This window comes from Populus alba, chromosome 2 (assembly GCF_005239225.2).
Source record: "Populus alba chromosome 2, ASM523922v2, whole genome shotgun sequence".
NCBI lineage: Eukaryota > Viridiplantae > Streptophyta > Magnoliopsida > Malpighiales > Salicaceae > Populus > Populus alba.
The window spans coordinates 14,079,985-14,103,060 of NC_133285.1; the positions used below are offsets into that span (position 1 = coordinate 14,079,985).

Consider the following 23,076-nt stretch of genomic DNA (forward strand, 5'->3'; position numbering starts at 1 on the left):
ATTCTTAACTATTTTTTAATAAAGCAAATAATATGTTTTCTATTTTAAAAAAAATAGATATTACAGTAGTAAATAATATATTATCTAGTTATAAATATTTCATTCATCAAAGGTTAAGATATAAGTTTTTATTTAAAAACTTATTTTTAAATTTTTTTCATATTAGCAACATCATAAGAATCTTAATATATTCATTTATAACCTCGAAACACCATTTTTATGGTTCAAAGAACTCATAAATTAAAAAATTATGATTCAGTAGCACTTTTCTCATTAATATAAACCCATTAATATTATTATCAGGTTTTTTGTTTCTGGATTATTTACTTTTACCACCAAACTACAGATAATAGAGACAATTCATTTGTTTAGTTACTTTCATGACAAGCAATTGCTTTAATTGAGGAGAAGCTATTCATTGTTGAAAGGTATAAGAAAAATTGAGTTCAAGATTACATTATAATATTAAAATAGTTAGGGATGAAAATGAGAAGATTTTTAAAAAGTTTAAGGATTAAAATGACTAGAATTAGTGTTTGAAAAGGTATTTCAAACTTTGTTTTAGAGCATATAGATTTTATTGTTGATTATACATAGAACATCTTGTTTAAGTTCTTGTTTGTTTTTATAATTGCAGTTGAAAAGTGATTTTATAAAAAATAATAATTTTTTTACTTTAAACTAAATTAGAATTCATTTGATATTGTGGTTATTTTTTAAAATACTTTTAATTTAGAAATATATCAAAATAATATATATTTTTTATTTTTTAATTAATTTTTAATACCAACATATCAAAATGATTCAAAAAACTAAAAAAAATTTCAAAAAAAAATAAAATATTTTTATAAACATAAAAACAAACCAACTCTGAAAAATATTGGACCTCTGCCTGCACAAGTAAATTATTGATAAAACTTTAAAATGATATTTTCCCTTGATCCAATTTTTTTTTTCCTTATTGCTTAGGAAAAACAAATATATAGTAAAAAATATCATAAAAAAGAGGAGGGGAATCACAAACACTTTTTTTTATTATGGATCTATTATTAGAAATTCAATGCATAATCTTATCATTTGAAGGAGTCTTATAAATGGATTAATTTTTTTATTTTTACTGGAGATTAGGAATAATGGACTTTCTCCGATTTTACCGGGAGTCTATTCTAGTGTCACAAACTATTTTTTGTTTTCACACCACAAGATTCTTAATACTATTTATATTATTATGAATTACGAAAGAGGACAAAAAAAAGGTTATATTCTTTATTATTATTAATTATTTGTTAAAAAAAAAAAAAGTGCTTGGAGATATGTTAAAATCAAGATTCTGAACTATATGCACTGGCTCATTATTTTAGTCTAAACGATATCTTGGATTCTAAAATTAGTTTATTCATATTCTGTCGTTTAAAAGTCAAGAAATTCATTGATCTTTCCGGCGAAATTACTGAAACATCACGAGTTAACGATCACTCAACGCGGTAAACACAAGTTGTTTTTTAAACAGCATTTCCCTTCACTCAATTCAGACGAAATGCCAACCAAGTTCTTCGAGATTTTCTTGAAACAGAGTCTCATGCATCGCTATCAAGACAACTCTTGATGGCTTTATCTATCAGTGGAGGTGAGACATGAAAACAACTAGACCTGTCCATTGTAGTGTTCGAAGCATCAAAACCTGCTTACTTATTCTGAAGCATATTTCCTTTACTGAGATATTTGAGATATCAGATCGCAGCTGAGATTTTTTTTTTGAAAAAAGAAAAAGAAATCATAGATTAACATGGTTTTCATCAGATAATTAAACAATGACAATGCCCGGTTGAACATATGGAATAATAATGTCGGTAGTGGAAGCTTTAGGAAAGGTAGTACATGGAATTTGGCAACTTGAATGTTCTTTTGGCACCTGGAAGCCCCTCCACACTGCTCCACTGATCTCCTATGATTCCCCATATGCGGTATCCTTCTTTTGTCAATGCTCTCCTTGCCTCGGATTTGTATTGCTGCACTTTCATGAAGTCGTCTTCAAGACCCCTGTATTTATACAGTAAATTAAACCAAGGAGAAGAAATGGTGAATTGCTTGTTTACTCTGGTGCCCTTCTCAGAGCTGCGATCACATTTCCAAACAGGCTAGACTAGGCCGCCATTGGCACGGATATATCAAATAGGTCAAGTCATGTACCTCAATATGAGGCTGGACCATCCATGGTATCCAGCATTGATAAGATTCTCGACAGTGGCTGATCTTAGGGTTTCACTTCTGGAGGAAATAAGAAAGATTTTGACCCCTTTGTCTTTGATCTCATGGAAGAACTTGAGTGTATGGTCTAGAGCAGGCGCTTTGCTTTGCTTCATCCATGATTCGAATAAGGTTGCATTGAGCTTCTCTCCCCTGGTTTTATTTCCATTTCACAACCCAAATTGCATTAGTGACTGGTTGATCAAAACAATGTGAAATTCAAACATAGTCTAGCAGTTGTGTATTCGATAATATCCTTTGATTAAGATAGTTTTTGCAGTTCCGGTTTCAAAAATCAAGTTCTCAAACCCAAGTTTTTACCATAATTTAAAATGATAAACAGGTTTTGAAGTTGTGGTCAACCCAAAAACATCCTCAGCCGCACCAAAACAAAGCTAGATTCGAGTTTCAAGTGGTCGAGTCATCTTAGAGAATAAAACACTGATTTTTCTAAATTTCCAACAACATCAGGATGTCTATAACAAGTGAACAAAAGAATACATGATCTAGTAAACGAACAAGCTTACCCAAAACCATGTTTCTTGTAGAAAGGTATGGTGGACAAGAGAGTGTCATCAACATCAAAAATCCAAGCATCTTTACCATCACCTTGCAAAGAACAGCAACTGCTGAGGTAGAGCCTGACTTCCTCGATCGCCCTCTCGGAGTCTGCTGTGTACTGAGACGAGGTCATGTAATGTTTGACGTGATCTACACATTCTTGTGGCACCACCTCGAAATCCTTGATGTTGTTTAGCTCGACATTGATCCTCCAACTCTCACAATAATTCTTCAAGCTAGAGGCATCCCTGCTTTTCGATTTTTTGTTCAAGATATTCCAGTCTGCGGCTGCTAAGCCAATGTAGAGGCTTGTCAGAGCTAGTATGAACACCAAATTTCTTGCCATTTCTTGCCCGGAGAGAGGAGGGGAGGTGTGATTGAATTTGTAGAGCTGGTGGGGAGATCGTGTCACATGGGCTGTGGGGTATGGGTGGCCTGTTCTAGCTTTGAAAATCATATGGAATATTTATGTTAATGTTTCACAGCCAGCTCATAATCTCAGCTCTCATGTGACCTTGTCTAAACCCTGTATATATATATATATATATAGATCATTTGGAAAAAATAAGAAAAAAAATTGATATATGAGTTGATCCGAAGATAACTGTTGTTATGGGGAGAGAAAACTAGATCATTATATTTATTTCATAAAAACAAAAACATCAATCATTTCGGCCGATGACACATAATTATAACCACCATTAACGCCACCAGACATGGAGTTCTCTTTTCCCTGGTTTCAACATCGAATAATGTCGTCTTCTTTACTCTCTCTCTCTCTCTTTCTCTCTCTCTCTCTCTCGCCCCTTTCCTTATAGCATTGCTGTGTTTACTCTTTCTCCATGGATTGCTATCATCATTGTTCCTGTCTTATCACTCTCATTTTGGAAATTGCTTTTTTCTTTTCGTTTGTTTTCTTCAGTGCCTAAGATTACTTCACGTAGGAAGTCAGTGTCATTACAGTTTTGGGTTGCATTAAACTGCGTGCTGTGGGAGAGAATCTTAAGTTAGTGAAAGACTCGACAGCAATGGCAACAAGCAACAGTAATCATCGATTTTAAAAAAAAAATATGAAATAATATTTTTTATTTTTTAAATTTATATTTCACTCTACTGAAAATATTAAAAAAATTATTTTAAAATAAAAAAAAAATTAATTTAATTTTTTAAAAATATATTTTTAAAATACAAAACAAACAAGTAGCTATGAGAGTTTTATTGAGCGGACTAAGATTAGAAAAAAAATAACAAATTTCAAAATTTAAATTTTACTGGATTTTACTCTAAGATTTGAAGTTATTCCAGGGGAGCCAAGAAAAAAACAATGTATAGACATATCATGCAGAGGTATCTGAAATTGAATGATTAGTTACAAGCCAGCTTGTAGGAAGTAATAATTCCATTTCAAATAGTTTTTTATGAATCTTATTTCAAACAGAATTTTATAAAAATTTAAATATTTTTTGTTTAAAATTAATATCTTTTATATTTTTAGATTTTTTTTAATATGCTGAAATCAAAAATAATACTTTAAAAAATAAAATAAATATTATTTTAATACATTTTCAAATTAAAAATACTCTTAAAAACAACCAATGCAACATTCTCAAACAACCTTTAAATAACATCTCTCAATGATTTTAAAGGCATATTTCTCCCATCTATCTAGATGTTGTATTCATAAAAATTTAATAAATTCTTTCAATTATTGATCTCCAAATCTAAATTTAAGAAATCAAGAAATTGAACTTACCTTCTTAATTAACCATCAAGTCAACTCTTAATTAAGAATTAATTCATTATGGTTTTTTTCTTATAATTTATTATTCTTTGTATTCATTGTTTTACTATGAATAAAGTATATTAATCTCATAAATCTGTTTAGAAATATGGTTGTGATTATTTTTCAAAATGCTTTTCACTTATAAATATATCAAAATAATATTTTTTATTTTTTAAAAATTATTTTTTATATCAACACATCAAAATAATTTGAAAACACTAAAAAATATTAATTTAAAGCAAAGAAAAAAAAAAAAAAAAATTAAATTTTTTTAAAAACTCTTTTAAAATACAAAAACAGGATATTATATTGCTGGGAGAGCGGAAATCAGAGGACCTCCTAATTGTCTCTTTAATTAATTTCTTTGTCAAAGAAGGTAGGATTATTGCTGTTTGGTTGCTGAGCTATCACCTAGCTAATCTTTAAAAGAGAAATATTAAAGTGGTGGTGGACTGATTGCATGATCCATGTTTTGTTTTTGGTTCGACAGAAAGGAGAAGAAATAAGTGGTGGAGTGCCATAATCATGGCCCTACCACTAACTAAGCACTGCCCTTTTTTCTCAAGAATATCACACAGTGCTATGCGAGATTGAAAAAGAAATTCACCATTCTTGTAATTTTTAAGATACTTTTTTACCATGTCTTAGAATTTGTTTGTTTATGATATGTCATGATGCGTGAAAAGTATTAATTTGATGTTTTTTTATATAAAAAGTATAGGCTTGTTAGTGCGCTTTCTTTTGCTTGTAAAAGTATATTTTGAATTTGTCGATTGTTTTAAGTTCGGAGTGCTGGTCGGAGTGCTGTTCTTGGCGATCAAGTCGAATTGAGAAAAGTTATCGGAGTTATTGCCAGCTCTATTTATATCTAGTTGCAAATAAAAAATAAAAAATAAAAAATAAAAAATAAAAAATGGAGTGCTTTTTCTTGCATCAAATATTTTTGCTAAAATAATTTTTCAGGTATTTTTAATTTAAAACTAGGAAGTCAAAATAATCAAAAATATACTTATAAAACATTAATTGCATATTTTTTTAGATAAAAAAAAATATTTAAAAAACATCTATATCATTATATCTGATAGTTTTTCATCTTAAAATACATTAAAATTATTTTTTTATATTTTTATCTAAAAGTAGCTCATCAAAACAATTAAAAAACATCTAAAAATTAAAGAAAATTAAAGCATTTCTTCTTCTTCTTTTTCAAATAATCATAACCATAAACACATGGATATCTAAAGAAGCACTTGAAAAACAAAAAAGTTCTTGCCCACTGGCAGTTTGAAACACGGTTGATCTCTTAATAGACCAGATCACTAACGGGAAACAAATTCAAGATACAATATTTATATCATTCAAATCCAGGGAAATTAAGCTTGATTGTAAGATTGCCTCCCCAGATAATTTAGGGTCTAGAACTACCAGCTGGTACGTAGAGACTTACGCGAGCATGCAGCATGATTTGCACTCGCATTTGGAAACAAAGTTTTACGGAAAATGAAAAGGATAGTTCGAAGCTGCCGGGAGGGATGAAAAGACAGAGCTCAGCTCAAAAATGTTATACAACCTGTCGGAAGACAGGTGTCAACAAGCAAAGAAGCATGAGTACTGAAGCAAAACTACGTACAGCAACTGGAGGATAATATTGGAATGATGAAGAAATACCCCCAGTATCTTATTTCTGTGTGCACAAAACGGCTTCTGAAGCGGCAGCGAAGCGTCCGGCGAGACGTTGCTGGGAGAGAGGATTAATTTATTCAGAAACATTCCGATATAGACTTGGTCAAGGGTCATGGGATCGAGAGACCATCATCAAAGTTCAAAGAGTAGCTGTAAGGATCATAGCTGCACTGTGCACTGCTCCTTTTCCACCCGAAAGCTTGCTTCCATTGAGCCCTGAACCTCGCAGCTAGCTGCATTAAGAAAGATGATTCACAACGTCGACCAAACGGCACTTGTCTTTTCAGGCTAACAAGCTTGACCGCAGACCCAGTGCTTGAGATTCTGCTCCCCCACCTCAAGAACCGGATTCTCTTCATTATTCTTCCCTCCACCTTCAGTACTGTACCAGCTGCACCTGGACACAAGAAGACGACGACCTAGCAAGCAACCAAGAGGGGGTACTGAAACACTTGAAGCAGGACGAGTGAGAGCAAAGCAGGAGTTGAGCTTTAAAGCATTGATTCCCACTAACAGGCATCACTATCAGTGATACACACAGTGTCACCCTCTCACTAGCGGGAGACCATACAATACTGCTTTACCGGCAGTCTTCGGTCAGATTATTCCCAACTTGGAGCAGCGATTGAGACTATTGCAGGTAGTGATGTGATGTTAACAAAGATGATGAGACACTTTTCACATTGGATGTCTTGCAAGAGAACAAGCTACTTAATATTCTTAATTACTGGGTTTCCTTGGGTTCTACTCCTAGTTGGTGAACCTTCCCGGGAAGAATCTGCGACCAAAAAGTGAGATAAGGTTTTCTCTAGCATAAAAGTCCACACCGTCCACACCTAAAGAGTGAGGGGGACACAATGAAATCACATCCGTCCATTTTTTAGAGCTTTAAGGCCATTGTCCATTCATAGTTTTACACGCCGTGTATAAAAATCTTATTTATTTAGCCAAATACGTATCAGTTCTGTCGTAATTTTAATATTTTTAAAATTATCATTTTAAAAAAACATCATTTAATACACATTAATTTTAAAAAATATATTTTGGTTATTATATAAACATGAATCGCTACCGTCCATTACATACCTGTGAAGCACCACCGGGCACCATGCACGGCACGAGATCCAAAAATGTGAAAGGTAGGAAGGCCCCGAAGTGGTGTCCTTTCCTCACTGCCAACAGATGTTTTCAAAATGTTTTAAAATTTATTTTTAATATTAGTAGGTCTAAAAATAATTAAAAATTAATTTTTAGATAAAAAAATAAAAACAATTTTAATCTTACTTTAAATACAATTTCAAAATACAATAATAAACAAGTTCGCGGACATTGCATGGCACTGTTTGAAGAAAACATTAATTTTGTTATGGTTTTTATATGCTGATTTTAATAATAAAAACATATATTATTTTAATACTACCACCAGTAATTCGCTCATCCTCTTTAGAGCATGTTTTTGTGATTTTTACTTGATTATATTATTTAAAAAAAAAAAAAACACAATGAAATCATCCATGCCACACTCCCACGCGCGTGCATATCATGCAGAAAAAATGTTGCTTTGAGAAAAAAATTGGGAGTCCAAAATCAGACATAGTGCAGCAATGATGACAGCATCACCCATGAAATGAATGTAACGCAATCCTTAAAACAAGAACGATTCTCGCTCCCTCCTTGTCATCCATTTGTTCACCTCTCTAACGATCTTGATGGGACAAAAGAGAATAGAGAGGAGAAATAGTTGTGAATGGTGGCAGCAAAGCAATCGATCAAAACTTAAACATCTGCAATTTATCAAAAAACATAGACAGGGCTCATGAAGATCCTCCATTCCATTTAATTCTGTATGAACATAAAGGTGATAACATTCTGAAGACAGCATCAAGTTCTGAAGCCACGAACTATAAAAAAACCAATCTCCATTCAGACGATGGCATTGGCAGCACTGGCAATTCTTGGCCACAAATCAGCACATTCCTTGCCGATGGGTCCAGTGATGGCGGATCCTACAAGCAGCAAAACAACTACAATCAGCAACATGAACCATTGCAGAAACATTACGGCAAAAACTAGAGTAACACCGATCCCTGCTTATGATTCTCATGAGGGTATCATAAACAACAGCCAGGCCCAAGCAAACAACACGTTCCAAAAAATATTGAGCGTATTGATTGGTAATAATTCTCTCTTCGAACATAAAACCATCGTGATACACCGTTTGACAACCTATTAATTGTCAGGAACTAAACAAACAAACCTACAAAAAACTCCAAAACCACATCTAAAATGCCTTTTGCTAAGCAACAATAATCATATACCACCCTCCCTTATTAATAGAGAGCAAAAACAATTCAAATCTAGGGTAACCATTAATGATCAAAAAACTGCACAAAAAGTCGTTGTCCCTAGAGAGTTGTGTTCAATAAATGGGTGAAGGGACCATAATCATCCAAATGCTTTCATAATTGGAGCCTAAAAAATATGGGTTAGACTGATATGAACTCGAGCTTACATGCGCACGTGCTTCCAAGCCATCAGATGGGAATCATAACAAATGGGAAGTCAACATCACCGAGTGGTGGGATTTTCAAACTCATCAAGGGCTAAAAATGAGAGCACCTTAGCCTTTCCCGAAAATCAAAATTCAGGGAAAACGCAACTTATCACATTCATCGAGAATGTCAAAACCACAAGCTATTTAATTTCATCTCAAGCAAACCACGAGAAGTTTCACCACAGCAAGATCACCCATCAGCTACAATAAATGGAGATTTGTAAAACAATCACAAGCTAAAACGCAGCAAACTTAACACACATGAAGTTTAAGAAATAATTTCACCTTTCATTTCTCCCTTGGGATTGACAATAACACCAGCATTATCTGCAAACAAAACAAATAAATTTATATATGTATGGTTTTAAAATCTGAATATCAAAATTGAAAGGAAAATTACTAAACAAACCTTCAAAATACATGAAAACACCGTCCTTTCTGCGCCAAGGCTTTCTCTGCCTAACGATGACAGCAGGCATCACCTTCTTCCTGAGATCAGGTTTTCCTTTCTTCACTGTAGCCATCACCATGTCTCCGACGCAAGCCGACGGCAAACGGTTGAGGCGACCTTTGATTCCTTTCACTGATATGATGTAGAGATTCTTCGCTCCGGTGTTGTCTGCGCAGTTCACCGTCGCCGCCACCGGAAGACCCAGCGACATGCGGAACTTGTTTCCCGCCGATCCTCCCCTTCCTGAAACAGAAGAGAAATATGTTAAAGCGTTTGGTGTGATTGACGTGTCGTTTCATTACTCGGAGAAGGCAGGGTCAGTGGCTTTACCTCGCTTCGACATTTTTTATCGCCTTCTTCGCTTCCGTCTGCGCACCCGCCTTTCCCTTCGGCAACAAATTGTAACGCTCTATCTTATTATTTTTATCACTGAGTTTCTAGGCCTCCTAGGGTTTTGCAATATTTGCAACCGACGCCGTTTTGATCCAACCAATACTAAAAAAAAACTAAATCCTCTAGCAACAGCAAAAACACAATAAAACAACCAGTATATATGTTATTTACTGGAATAGTATTTTATTTGATTTGATTTAACTTAATAGTTAATATTTTAGGCTAGGAATAGGTGTTCAAAATTCTTACCTGATAAATAATTAATAAAATATTAATGTTAATAAATTTAATTAAACTTGTAAAATATTTATATTTTTTAATTCAATATAATACACACACACAATGATATTGGTTTTGAATAAAAATAATGTTACAACAAGTATGTGTGTGTATTATAATACCAATTATTACCCCTAGTTGATCATGTTTAATTTAGTAATATTTTGTTCAAACAACATTTTATTTGTTTCATCAATCTTAATGTACTAATTTTTTTATAAAAGAATAAAATAATTTGTAAATGAATTAAAAACATAGATTAAATATATTAAAATAAACTAAAAAAACTACTAGTTTATGCATATATGACGATACATATAGACTTTATTATCTCTGTAAATTGAAATAGTGAAATGAAGATCTTACCTCGATAAACATAAGATAGTTAGAATGTTTTTGGTAGTGTAATTACGGTTACTTTTTAAATAATTTTTCATGTTAAAATATTTGCTAATATTTTTTTAAAAAAAAAATTATTTTTGACATCAGTACATCAAAATAATTTAAAAACACTAAAAACATATTAATTTAAAGTTAATAAAAAAAAAAATTTTTAAAAAAATTTAAAATTTTTAAAAAAAATTTAAAATACAAAAACAAACAGTTTGTTAGCTGGCCTCTGTAGGGGTTATAAAAAAAATATTCTTGTTATTTACATAATGAAATTATTGACATCCCCTTCCAGACAAAAGTTTAAAACAAGTAGGGTTATTTTTTATCTTTTCATTTTAGTTGTACAATAAAATTATCACCATGCTCTTGAATTAGAACTTTTTTGCTTTGAGTCAAGGGGTTTTTATTCTTTCCATTTTATTTTTTATTGTAATTATTGAGATTAAACAGGAATAATTTAGTATTTGTACATAAATAAAATATTATTTAATCTGAAGAATGACTGTGCATGGGTTCTCTCACGGTATTCGAACAGCTCATACAGTGCCTTTCTATAGCCAAATTCTAACTTCCACGACAGCATTTTAATTCTCACAATGTCACCTCCATTTTTAAGCTACGCACATGGCAAAAATGTCTGGTTTTGCGCCGATAATCGTTTTTTTCTTTCCTTTTTCATTCTTGTTTCTGAAGCTAACCCTGTATATTTTCAAAACAATTCTTTAATTTATTTTAAAAAAATTTAATTTATATTTTTTTATTACTATTTATTTATTTTTAATTTATCTATAAAATTACATTTTTTTTCCTTTCAATTTAACCCTCTTTTGGCTTTTTTCACTTTTTTAATTCTTATTCTTTTTATTATTATTTTTTAAAACATAAATTTTCAATCGCTTCCCTTAACATTTTACATCAATCTTAATTTTTTTTTTTTAATTGTCTCCCACCAATATTTTAGTTAATGATCTTCACTTTTTTAATTGACATTTTTATTTGTTTTTAATCATTTTTATTGAAACTATTCTTTTTAATTCGTTCCCTCTATATTTTATTAATTAGAATTTTATTAACTTTTCATGTCACAAGTTCAACAAAATTTAACCAATTTGGCTATATTTTTTTTAATGTTCTTAATTAAATTTTTCTAATTCCACTAAACTTTTTATTTCAGGTTGAAAAAAGTCTAATCGGACACCCTGAGTTGAGCGCGCCTAATCTAGTAGCATCTAAAATTATTAGGATTAATTAATATGTTTTGATAAACTAAGGAACTAAAATATAATTCACTCCATATAGCAGAGTAAATGCCAAGGCCAAATAGCAGCAGCTTGTGCAAAAACAAGCCATGGTGCGCTGAATGGCATCTTCTGCCCACCCAAATAGCAGCCGGTGGCCGAACCGCGCTGCCCAACATCGACGGGAAGCAGTCAAAAGCAGATAAAACTGATTACAAAGACAGACAGCCATAAACCTGTACAAGAATAGGAATAAACACCACCATACATGACCCAGTTTTTGTTGCCCCTGCTCCACAGAAACACTTCAGCAAAACTTTAAAAAGATGCACAGGAAACACCTGACATAGGGCCCCCTTCCTCCAAACTGCAGCAAAATGTCCGAGATTTAGATGCATAATCCACGGCAGAGACGGTAGATCATGCAATCTGTGCAACCAAAACCAGATTTACAAGGCCGCTGCGGACAAACCCCTTGCTTTACAAAATAATTCCATGACTTTGACAAGATTACAGTAGGACCAAGAAAAACTAAGCATGTCCACTTGAAAGCTTTCTTCCCTTGTCATGGATGGGATTCTAACAAAATATCAGCAGTCTCATCATCCGCGCTCCCAATCATCTTGCTGCTGAATTGGATCCTGCCCCAGTGCAAAAGGTGATCATTAGAAGGAAAAGGAATGCCAAAAGAACAGAAGGCGGGAAGCAACAGGATCACAAGAAAACAATCATCCAAATATCAGCACTCTGTGCTCCCCAAACCTGAGTCTTTATAGGAGAATATTACAGGATATAGGGCAAATAAGCCATGCAAAGAAATTATTTGAAACTAGAAAATCTGACGTATATTATCTTGCCCAGAGCAGCAGATGCGCCACGATATGTGGACATCACCGACACACACCTCTCTGAAATATAATGTAGAGGAGCACCAAGGGTTACCAAAAAAAAATAAAGATTTGTGACGTCAGAGTTCTTAACAATAATAATTTTCTTTTGATAACTTCAATCCACTTGTTCATTAACTGACAACAGCATATATGGGAAAGCAAGAGGAGCAGAAGCCACTTTAAAAATATTCTGGTTGGAGAACAAAACGAATTTTGATTAAGGAAGAAGAGATACAGAAATAAAATTGAAGGAAAAAATAAAATTCTAATAGAAGTGCTATTCCATCCTGGAAAATATCAGCTAAATATATCCCTAAGAAATCTCAAATGCGAACACCAAATGTGATCAGTGAATGGTTTGAAAAAACCTGCATCACTATCTAAACTAAAATTAATTGCCAACTCAAAGATATATGACCAAACACCAGCGCCTATTACTAGGCTATCCTTGAGACCTGAAAACCATAGGTTTTTTTATCATAAACATCACGAACAATACAGCTTCCAAGGAAAGCTTGGAGACATCAAAAGGGCACATGCTCGGAGATTGCATCTCAATATCACTAAAAAGTAAAGAGGTCAAAATAGTTCACATTGCTTAACTCGTGCCTCATAAAGATTTAGAATAAGCTTACTACTTGAACGTTTCATGTTCCTGCAGAACTTGCTGCCACATCGGCACTGGAATAACTCCACAGGTTGATCAGTATCATCAAAGTCAATACCATAATCCTGCAGACATGTCAGACACCAATTTTTAAAACCATAGAAAGATTGCACATGATAAAAAATTTAAAATTGAAGAGCATGGAACACGGCACGATGTGAACTGCTAACTAAGTATAACAAAAACAAGTAGTATATAGAATTTCCAATTGCAAATGTCATAGCTACAATAAATAAAGCTCTAGATCACTAAAGAAAACAAAAATTTAGACATACCATCTTTGTAATTTCAGCAGCAGTAAAGGAACTGATGTTATTTCTCACAAACAACGACTACAATGTTGCAACACAATATAACTGACTGTAAAACAGTGTAATGCCAACCATGCCTCCTCATTGGAAAGCATCAGAGCAACGATGCTTACATAACTAAGCAAAAACATGGAAAAAATTCATAAACTTGAGTGACATTGCTCACCCAGGTTAACTCTTCCGAAGCATTCACTTCTCTAGTCGTGAAGAAAGCAAGCTGCATGAAAATTAATCCTATGAGAGAAGTAGTGTCATTGAGAATATAATCGTATGTTCAATATATACATGGTAATAAGAATCCAAATGAAGCATCAATACATGATAATAATGATGATCAGGGGTCTCAATCTTCACCGGAATCTCGATCATGTTAGCATCGAGACATCTAACAAAAACAAAAAAACATTTATCAGAATGCATCAACTCTCTGATCACCAGCACAGGGAAGATTACTTATGTAGAGCTGAAACTTCGTATCATCCTTTTTCTCTTTTCTTTTTCTGATAGAAATGAAGTATTTTTCCGGTGCATGTGAAATAAGGAAAACCAACTGAAAAGTTCAAAAAGAAAACAACGAAAAAAAGTATATGGGAGATCAACTGCTCAAAGCAATATGCATCAGATATACAGCCTTACCTGTGGTTGATAAACCTAGCAACATTTCCATAAAATGTCGCATCCAAGCACAGAGCTTCTTCATCATTTACAACTCCTTTCAAGCACCAATCTGCATCAAGTACAGCTGGATAGGCATGCTTTTCAGTTTTGTTGCTAGTTGCCCTTTGCATCTTCCTCTCGTAGAACTCCTTGTTGGTTAGGATCTCCCCTACATACTCACATACAAATGTACCTTTTGGTAGCAATTCTAGAGTTCTGAGACCCCACCCCTTTCCTTCAGGAGTAAAGAAAACCTGACGTGCACAAAAAATTAGCAATGAGAAAAAATTGTGAGCAAACAAGACATCGTAAAGAATACTCAAGGAACAATTTACATGATCATATTTCTTATATAAGGAACCATAAATCAATAATTGCATATATAAGTATGAACCCTGTTGAAACACTTGATTTGACTAAAATGCCATTAATCTTTTTTTCTCATATGAAGAATTACATACCCTTTATTTATTTACTTATGATTTTATGACCTCTATTACACTTCTATATTTTTGTGATGGCATTCAATTATTAACTAAACTATAAGACTTAACAAAATACTCATTCAACAAGATTGCTGTTTGTTTCTTTGAGAACAAAAACTACCTTGTAGTTTACCCAGCTAATACAGCCTGTTATAACTAAACAAATTTTACTAATTCATGTATTTACTTTGTGTCTTTTTAAACAATAACATGTCCATTAAATAATTTATCTATATTAAACTTTATTAAACTTTATTGCCCTTCCATATTTAAATTAATAGTGTGTTGTGCGAAACCCTAGCAAACCAAATAATAATACAAAATAAAAGGGCCGCGAATTATAATGTGATTCAACAAAGCCTGCTCCACAAAACTTCACTGTCAAAATAGAGATTACACCTACTAATCAAGCACTATAAAAATACCTCACCATCCAAAATCAGATAACACCAAAGAGATTGCTCACAAGAAAATACCACACTAATTCTTTTTGGCTCAAAATTTTGGCTACTATATTAATTCTTTTGGTTGCCACCACACATTATATTGAAGGCACACATGAACTAGCCTCGATATATTTTATTTATACTAGCTATAAATTCCTTGATTCATTAGAAAACATGCTCAAAGTCCGACCCAACAAGGAAAGTCTATTTTCCTAAAGAGAATATGTTAACACATTCTATACTTGTTTAGGACACCACAACATCCAATTACCAATCTAACCTAAACTAACTCGTCAATTTAAGCCACAACTTAACAGTGTTCACTTTTTATTCTAAAACAAACCAAATAATTGTTTGACATATAAACTCTCTCTCTCTCTCCATTTCTTTATTTTTACATAGAGGACTTTAATATGGAATGATTTTATAAATAAATTTTATTGGCTTACTTGTTTTCACATTTAATATTTAATTAATTTTAATAATTAAATTCTATTGAGTGAAATAACAAATCAAAGGACAAATTTCACTTTTATAGCTTAGACCTTAATAATGGATGTATGTATAATATATTTTCCCAAAAGGGAAATATAATATTCTACTTATTCAATACAAAGTAAACCGTTTAGGGCTTTGTTTTTAACCCATTCTAAGCTATTCTATTTGGTAGTTTGATCATGGAATTTTCTATCCTATTGATAAAAAAACTATATAACACATTATATATTTATTTAAATATTATTTTTAATTATGTTTATACCATAAATGTTAACAGATATTATGTTTAAAGAAGAACGTGTTTTCACAGCAAGGAAGGATAAAAAAAATATTTTGTTTATAGAGGAATATGTTTTCTCGGCAACGAAAGATAAAAAAATTTAATTATGAACCGAAACTTAATTGATATAAGAAATATAATTACCTAAAAATATTTTTATATATAATTATCAAAATAGAATAGTTACAGAAGTTTAAAAACATATAAGCATATGAACATTTATTTTTTTTAACTATCACTAATGATTTACAGCAGTTTTTTCATTAAACATATTTACCCATGCTAATCTTCAAAGTATGAGATACATACTTATTTAAAACAATTACAAAAATAAGAAATAAGAAAAATCATGGTGATGATGTCAAGTTATATTGTGAATAAAAAAATTTAATAGCTGGAGAAACCATAGCTAGAGAAAAAGAAAAAATATACAAAAAAAAAATGCTACTAAAAGGAATCGAGTAGATTTGAGCCCCTTTTTTTTCAAGGATATGTTTTTAGTTATTTAATTAATTAATAGGGATAATGAACTATTTTATTATTCAATAAAAAATTTAAAACAAAAGGTCAACAACATGTAGGTTTAGCTACAACTGGAAGAATGTTTCAAATATTTTTTTTCCAATCATAATTAGCATAATTTGATTAATTATACTTAAACTAAACCTTAACTTTTTCATAATAATATAAATTTCCCACGTGCACAGCCCATGCCATAATAACTAGCTGGCCAAAAATGCAGTAGCATAATCTACTCGTACCTGCAACTTGCACATTATACCTCGCTGCACGACTCTATTTCCACACTGTTTGTGGCAGCCACATTTGCTCCAACATTCTTTAATATATTTCCTCTTCAAGTGACCCTTGCATGGTTCCAACATCTCATCATTTTTTGATCTTTCCAGTGGGCAATCTCTACAGTAAAAAAGAAATTGTCTTTGAGGATTCCGAGTTAGAGAGATACAATCTTCTAAGAAATCCTCTTTGACAAGGCCTTCTAAAGTATATGCAAAACCATGCTCACTGTCGCTGGAGCAAACACAAGGTGTAGATGACGACAAACAATTACCAATACAAGCCGAGCAACAATTTTCAGCCCTAATTTGTGAGAGAGAGAAGTTGACATAAGCATTTTGAAAAATCAAATTTCGGGGTATGTAGTTAAAAACTGGGGGAAACTCGCTGTTTACTTCATTCGACCATGGAATCTCAACCATTTCTTCTCCCTTGGTAATGTCAGAATGGTAATTAAGGAACCTAAACTCATCAGCAGTCAATTGATGCTGTGGAACCACAATCAAACTACCATACTCAGCATCTTCAAATTCCTTTTCTTTGCCACTTCCAGAACACCCATTCGCAATAACCTCTTCACTCGACTGCATGACCTCCAAGCCATTCGAAAGTTGTAGTGGTCTTGGAATTTGAAGAGCAGCCATCCCATCAAAGCAACAGGCATCAACTGATCTGTTTGCAAAATAGGCTTGTATACGGTCATTTTGTTTAATGGCACCAACACCAGCAGATTTCTTCAATAGATCAAGAGCTGGAGTTACATTCAATATCCTTTCCTGCGATTTATGAGAGGAATCAGTTGCCAAGTCCAAGAAGCATTCACACATATCTTTCAGTATTTGCATGATAGAAAAGTTTGGATCGATGATTTTGTAAGATCGAAGACATTTCTCCTGCATTGATTTCAGAAGTTCATCTTGACTAGGCATATGAAAATTTGGTCTTCCAAGCAAAGAGTTGTAGCTCAGAGAAATCTTCACCTCTCCCAATGCTGAGGTGGCGATCTCTAAGTTAGCCTGAGCTTCCTCTGGAATGGTTGCAAGTTCACAGCTGTCTCTTGTCAGACTTGATGGGACTGGAAGGTTCTCTTCCCTACCTTCACCAGCTAAAACTTGGGATGCTGGACGTTCTTGTCGATGCTGTTTGAGTGAAGAAACTCTCTGATTAAAATATTGTTCTTTACTTGCACAATCTGTGAAGGTTGAAGAAACCAAAATCAGCCCACAGGAAAAGCACTAATTGCCATGTCGACATTCAAATCCTTTACATATGAAGAAACAAAATAATAAGAAAGACATTAATTGCAATTTTGATATTCATATTAAAAACCTAGAGAGAAAAAAAAAAAAAACTTCATCATTTATGGTTACAAACAACACTCCCGATTCCTTTGCCCCAATGATTGAATCAATTTACCTGGTCGGATTATTGCGATAGGTTGTGGTGCATCATCAAAAGGCACATCATCAGTAAATGGCTCATCTTTAGGCTTGATAAGAGGCATTTTTTGTTTGGGTAAAAGAACAATGCCTTGCTGAACTATGGGGTCTTTAAGGTGAACTGCTTGTGACGATCCTTTTAAATTAGGTCTTTTTTGTTGTGCAGCAGCCTCGGATAATAAAGGATCTTTTCCCTCATTGGAACGCTGCTTAGAGTGTTCCAGCACTGCCAAACGACGAGGAGAAACAGTTTGTGAACTTGTGTTTCTATTAGGACTCCAAATTGCAATTGGCTTCGGTTGTGAAATTCTCATGTCCGATGACTGCTGCTCCGATGTTTCACAAGCCAGTCCCTTCCCCTCAACTTTACTCTTCTTAAAAGGGCTTCCACCCAATCCAGCCTCAATGTCACTAGGAGATCCAGAAACTTGCCCATCTTGCCCTCTTCGCAACCGCTTTAATGGCAACTCTAGTTCACTAGAGACCAAAGTTTCTTCCTCCAAAGTCCCCTCCTGCAAACCAAAACAGCCAATATCCAATTCAGAAGATACAGGCAAACAACACAACATTACCAGCAAAACAAATAAATCACTCACAGCAGCCTCATCCTTCTCTTCCGGAACCTGAATTCGAAACAAATATCAAACACACAGTCACAATATTAAAAAAAAAACAAAAAAAAAAAAAACAGAGAATAAATAAATAAAAGATATGCACCTTAGCCTCCTCCTCTTCAAAGATAGCATCCGCAAGAGCTCTATAATTTTCCTCCTCTATAAGCTCCCAGTTTTTGTCATAGAGCTTCAGCATCTTCTTCAATACAGGCTTAACCTGCTTCTCTGTTATTCCAATCGCTCTCATCGCCCTGAACGCGTTCACCACTCTCGGATTAGGAGCCATCGGATACCTATAAAAAAATCGCAAGAAAAACTCAATAATTACATTTCTAATTAGGTTTCTTTTTCCTAATTTGATCTAAAACTCAAATGCACATGCAGATACCAAGGAATAGCCAATTTAATTAGTGTAAAAGCAGAAAAACAATCCCCAAAATTTAACGATCATCGAATTCCTCAAACGATGATGATCAAGAAGACGGCGAGCATTATTGATTGATTGGTGAGGTAACGTGACAGCAATGTACCTGATTATGCAAACGGAATACGAAAAACGATAAACCCTAGCTCATTCGGAGAGGAGAGAGTGGAGATAGTGGCTGCTTTGCGTTTTGGCGTTTTTGAAACAGGAAAGCAGAAATGTAAAATGGATATTAGTGATTCACCAGGTAGCTTGCCAGTGTTCGTTGCGGGCGGACCAATTTTTTTTTAAGCGTGAAAAAACAATGTTTAAAGTGGTGCACGAGTATTTTAAAAAAAGCATTAATGACTCTATATAATACAAAAAAAAAAACTCAAAAAAAAATAGTTATCAATTTCTAATAATCAAAATAATAAAAGATAAAATCAAAAAAATTATTGGCCCAATCAAGTGATAAAATTAAAAATAAATTAAAATTTAATAAAAAGATGAACAATAAAAATCAAAAATCAAAACAGGATCAAAATTTTAAATATTATCAAATATTAAATTTAAGAACAAGACTAAAAATTTATTTTGCCACAACTTCACAAAATAATCCAAAACAAAAATAAAAACCAAGTACGTGAGAATTATTTTGAAAAAAAATAAAAATTAAAATACATTATTTTAAAACTATAATTGACCTAAAGAATTAACTCGTGACCCAGAAAACTCGAAGTGTAGGCCAACCTGATTTTTAAATGAAATTGAAACAAAGCACGAAAAACATTCAATGCTTATGTTTAATTGAAAAGTAAAAATTCTTATGAAAAAAATAAATTGGACAACGTATGAAAAAAAATATATTGGTAACACATACTTTTTTCGAAACAAATGGAAAAACCTATAAAAAGTAGAGGGATCTAAGAAAACAGTACAAGGATTGAAAAAAAAAAAAAAAGCTATAAAAGGAGGAGAAACAAAATAAATCCAAGTAATCCTTCTAGACCCAAGTCAATCTTTCAAAATCATAAATTATTAAATTTCACACCTAAGCTCAACTATGAAGCTAAATATAAAACAAGTTTTCATGCTAAAGGGTTAAATGAATTAATTTAATTAAAAAACATTTTTAAAAGAGCAAGATCCAACAAAGAGCACCAAAACAAAATAAAGCAATAACAGGTCAATTCAATTTAATATTGAATAATAAAATAAATAAATTTATTATAATTTAAAAGATTTCCTTTTAAAAGAGGTAGATTTAAAAAAATAAAAAAAAACCAAAACAAAACCTTAATGCAATTCGTGTTACTCTTAAAAGGTTAGAAAAATCTTATCAAAAATGAAAAAATTATTGGATGATAAACCAAAAAAAAAATATTAAAAAATAAATGAAAAAACTAATCAAATCTCGGGAGAACCTCCTAACCACAAATTAATATCTCAAGTTCGCAACTTGTTGAACTCTTTACCTGACTTAGGAATTGTTTGGGAACACGGTTGAAACAACGTTCCTGGAAAATTCAAAAATAAAAAATTTTGCTAAAATTTAATATGGTTTCTATGTTTTGGATCATTTTGATGTGCTGATATCAAAAATAATTTTAAAAAAAATGAAAAAACATCATTGGCATGCATTTCGGCACGAAAAGTTATTTAAAAAACAATTGTTATCACACTACCAAACATACTCTTAGTCAAGAAGTTCAATACAAAACAAATTTAATGTTGAATAATAACATCACAAAATACAATCAAACTATAAAAAAAAAATAAAGTTTAAAGATTCAATAGAGGGAAAAACCCAAGGAGAATTAAAAAAAAAACTAACTAATTATATAAATTATTTTAAATACAATAAATAGAATTAAAAGAATGGAGACCAAATTAAACATATGAAAAAAATTCATGGGATGAAATTAAAAAACAATCTAATTTTTTAAAATTATTTTAAATAAGAAAAATACTAATCAAAATACTAGGGTTGAAATATGAAAAGAAAAAACAAGTAATTGAAGGGTTGCATTGAATTTTGTAAGGATCAAATTTTGAAGATAAAAAAATCACTAGGATGAATTATTTCAAATAAAACAATGCTAATTAAAAGATTAGATATCAAATATGAAGACAAAATTAATTAAAAGGTTTCACATATTTTTTTCATGGACAACAAGTTTTCCTAGGTAAAGAGAGAAAATGAGAGAAAAAAAAAAATGGTCATTGATAACAAACCAAAGGTGGAGAAGAAATATGTGCCGCCTAGTCATGTAGGCACCATTGAGAGGATTCTATCGCTACCTTGGAAGCCACTATTTGGCCTAGTATCTTAGCCACACAAACTACCATAAATTCTTTAAAGCCCCGCACGTGTCTAGCTCAATAATTTAAATAATAATGTATGTCTGGTAAAAGATGCAACAACCCCTCCTTCAATTCGATAATTACTTGAAAAGTTAAGATAAAAATATATGAATGTCCTAGCACACCTATTTATGTTTTTTATCTTTCAGGGATAAGTTTGTGAATTCACTATATAATTATATATGAGATGCCAAAAACACATATTTTTGATAGGTATATGTCATTTTTCTTTAAGGATAAAAAAAATCATTACATTGTGCCAAAATTTTATGTGAAGACCGAAACCCCCCATGAATTCAACAATGCCAAATAAATTTCCATGAAAATAAAAACACCCTTAAAAGCAACATCTTTAATTTTTGTGAAGAAAGGCCTATATGACACAACATTGTTTCAATTCATAGTGATATAAGTCTAAGGCCATAATAAAAGGCCGATGTTTTTTATTTTTTTATAATTGGGCAAACTTCATAAAGGTCTTCAGTCTTTTATATTAAGTTTTGAGCTTATTTGTTATCACGATGAGGTATTGTTTTAAAACCTGACTTGACATGGTAGGTTGACTAGTGACTCTAGTGACCCAGGGACTAAGTTGGGCTAGTTTTCACAAAAATATGAGAAATTAATTATGGATGATAATTAGTGCAAGTTTATTAACTCGCGCTCTACGGTGGGCTTCACCATTTTTTTTTAATTTAAAAAAGAAAACTAAGAGCATGAAGATTTTTTGGTGATGCTATTGAACTTGGAATAATAAATAAATATTGAAATCCCTTGACCTAACTCTTTTTCCAACACGAGTTTCTAGTTAGACCATAAAGGAGTTAACTCGATGTGAATTGTTTGTTTGAATAGGTTTAAAGAAAACTTGGATGATCGGCAAAAATATTAATCAACTTATAAAAAATACATGGAATAATATTTTTTAAAAGTATTGAGACAATGACATATTGGATGATCATAGCTACACATGACTCGGTTCATGAACTTAGATGAGTTTAACAATTTAAAACAAACATTTTTTACCTAAATATATGATAAAAAGAGGTCAACAACTTTTTGCGTTTTTTTTACAAGAATACTACTCTTCTTCGAAGACCTAAACATTGCTAAAAATATTTTGAAATTACAAATCAGCCTCTCAAGTCAAGCTTTTTAAAATTTGAATCCAAGGATAATCATGTAATTATACTTTAGCAAAAAAACATGAAATACCTACAAAGATCCTAGACCATAGTTAAATAGTTATTGGCTTTTAAGATAACAAAGTTATTTTATTTTGCAAAAGAGTAATGAAAAGAAAAAGACACCCTTTAACTAAAAAAGAAGAAGACATGTGAATAGGAGGGAAAAAACTGTTTTACCCCTAAAAATGCATATTATTGAGAGTTTTTAAATGGCGAAGCTATCAATTTACTATTACAATTCACATAAACGAAAACATATACAATTATTTTCCAACATATATTTTTAGCTCTCTCTCTTTAATCATGGAATGCACTTTAGCTTTAAAGAATACAATATTTACTCGTATGATATATTGAAAAAATAATTTATTTTTAATATTGAATACAACAATGGATAATAATTAATTTCATTAAATGCATTGTTAGCTTTAGAGAACGCACTGGCTAGTTAT

General features: G+C 32.1%; 3 protein-coding genes across 11 annotated transcripts; all 3 read right to left on the minus strand.

The window, feature by feature from the left end:
• Positions 1-1,762: 1,762 nt before the first annotated feature.
• Positions 1,763-3,310, minus strand: LOC118050062 (acid phosphatase 1). The gene is made up of 3 exons (XM_035060289.2): positions 2,775-3,310; positions 2,191-2,400; positions 1,763-2,040 (listed from the first exon to the last, which is right to left on the minus strand). Exons 1-3 carry the CDS (start codon positions 3,263-3,265, stop codon positions 1,863-1,865), a joined length of 879 nt encoding a protein of 292 aa, XP_034916180.1. The 5' UTR covers positions 3,266-3,310; the 3' UTR covers positions 1,763-1,862.
• A 4,731-nt stretch (positions 3,311-8,041) lies between these two features.
• Positions 8,042-9,764, minus strand: LOC118050015 (large ribosomal subunit protein uL14). Of its 2 annotated transcripts, XR_012169011.1 has the most exons (5): positions 9,610-9,764; positions 9,238-9,522; positions 9,114-9,155; positions 8,787-9,029; positions 8,042-8,280 (listed from the first exon to the last, which is right to left on the minus strand). XR_012169011.1 is itself a non-coding variant. In XM_035060215.2 (4 exons), the coding sequence occupies exons 1-4, from the start codon at positions 9,620-9,622 to the stop codon at positions 8,198-8,200; spliced, it is 423 nt and encodes a 140-aa protein (XP_034916106.1). In that variant the 5' UTR covers positions 9,623-9,764; the 3' UTR covers positions 8,042-8,197. The 2 variants fall into 2 exon arrangements, 1 of the variants encoding a protein (XP_034916106.1); XM_035060215.2 differs by lacking the exon at positions 8,787-9,029.
• Positions 9,765-11,598: 1,834 nt separating this feature from the next.
• LOC118049991 (probable inactive histone-lysine N-methyltransferase SUVR2) lies at positions 11,599-19,398 on the minus strand. Of its 8 annotated transcripts, none has more exons than XR_012169224.1 (11): positions 19,198-19,397; positions 18,771-18,960; positions 18,650-18,676; positions 18,031-18,565; positions 16,578-17,806; positions 14,087-14,361; positions 13,769-13,835; positions 13,617-13,667; positions 13,082-13,204; positions 11,924-12,223; positions 11,599-11,818 (listed from the first exon to the last, which is right to left on the minus strand). XR_012169224.1 is itself a non-coding variant. In XM_073407595.1 (11 exons), exons 2-11 carry the CDS (start codon positions 18,951-18,953, stop codon positions 12,185-12,187), a joined length of 2,442 nt encoding a protein of 813 aa, XP_073263696.1. In that variant the 5' UTR covers positions 18,954-18,960; positions 19,198-19,397; the 3' UTR covers positions 11,599-12,184. The 8 variants fall into 8 exon arrangements, 5 of the variants coding, with proteins under 5 accessions (XP_073263696.1, XP_034916083.1, XP_034916082.1 ...); XM_073407595.1 differs by having other exon boundaries at positions 11,599-12,223; positions 16,578-17,507; positions 17,595-17,806; XM_035060192.2 differs by having other exon boundaries at positions 11,599-12,223; positions 16,578-17,390; positions 17,595-17,806; positions 19,198-19,396.
• Between the last annotated feature and the right edge of the window lie 3,678 nt (positions 19,399-23,076).

Excerpts from the sequence above, each read along its gene's own strand:
- LOC118050015 (XM_035060215.2), bottom strand. Across the intron at positions 9,156-9,237 it reads TGTTTTCATGTATTTTGAAG|ATAATGCTGGTGTTATTGTC; the intron begins GTTTGTTTAGTA and ends TTTTGTTTGCAG. Across the intron at positions 8,281-9,113 it reads TCCCAAGGGAGAAATGAAAG|GATCCGCCATCACTGGACCC; the intron begins GTGAAATTATTT and ends TGCTGCTTGTAG.
- LOC118049991 (XM_035060189.2), bottom strand. The coding sequence starts at position 18,953 with ATGGCTCCTAATCCGAGAGTGGTGAACGCGTTCAGGGCGATGAGAGCG. Across the intron at positions 13,836-14,086 it reads GCTAGGTTTATCAACCACAG|ATGTCTCGATGCTAACATGA; the intron begins GTAAGGCTGTAT and ends TGTTTTTGTTAG. Across the intron at positions 13,205-13,616 it reads CTTCGGAAGAGTTAACCTGG|GATTATGGTATTGACTTTGA; the intron begins GTGAGCAATGTC and ends ACATGTCTGCAG.
- LOC118050062 (XM_035060289.2), bottom strand. The coding sequence starts at position 3,265 with ATGATTTTCAAAGCTAGAACAGGCCACCCATACCCCACAGCCCATGTG. Across the intron at positions 2,401-2,774 it reads TACAAGAAACATGGTTTTGG|GGGAGAGAAGCTCAATGCAA; the intron begins GTAAGCTTGTTC and ends AAATAAAACCAG. Across the intron at positions 2,041-2,190 it reads TGGTCCAGCCTCATATTGAG|GGGTCTTGAAGACGACTTCA; the intron begins GTACATGACTTG and ends GTATAAATACAG.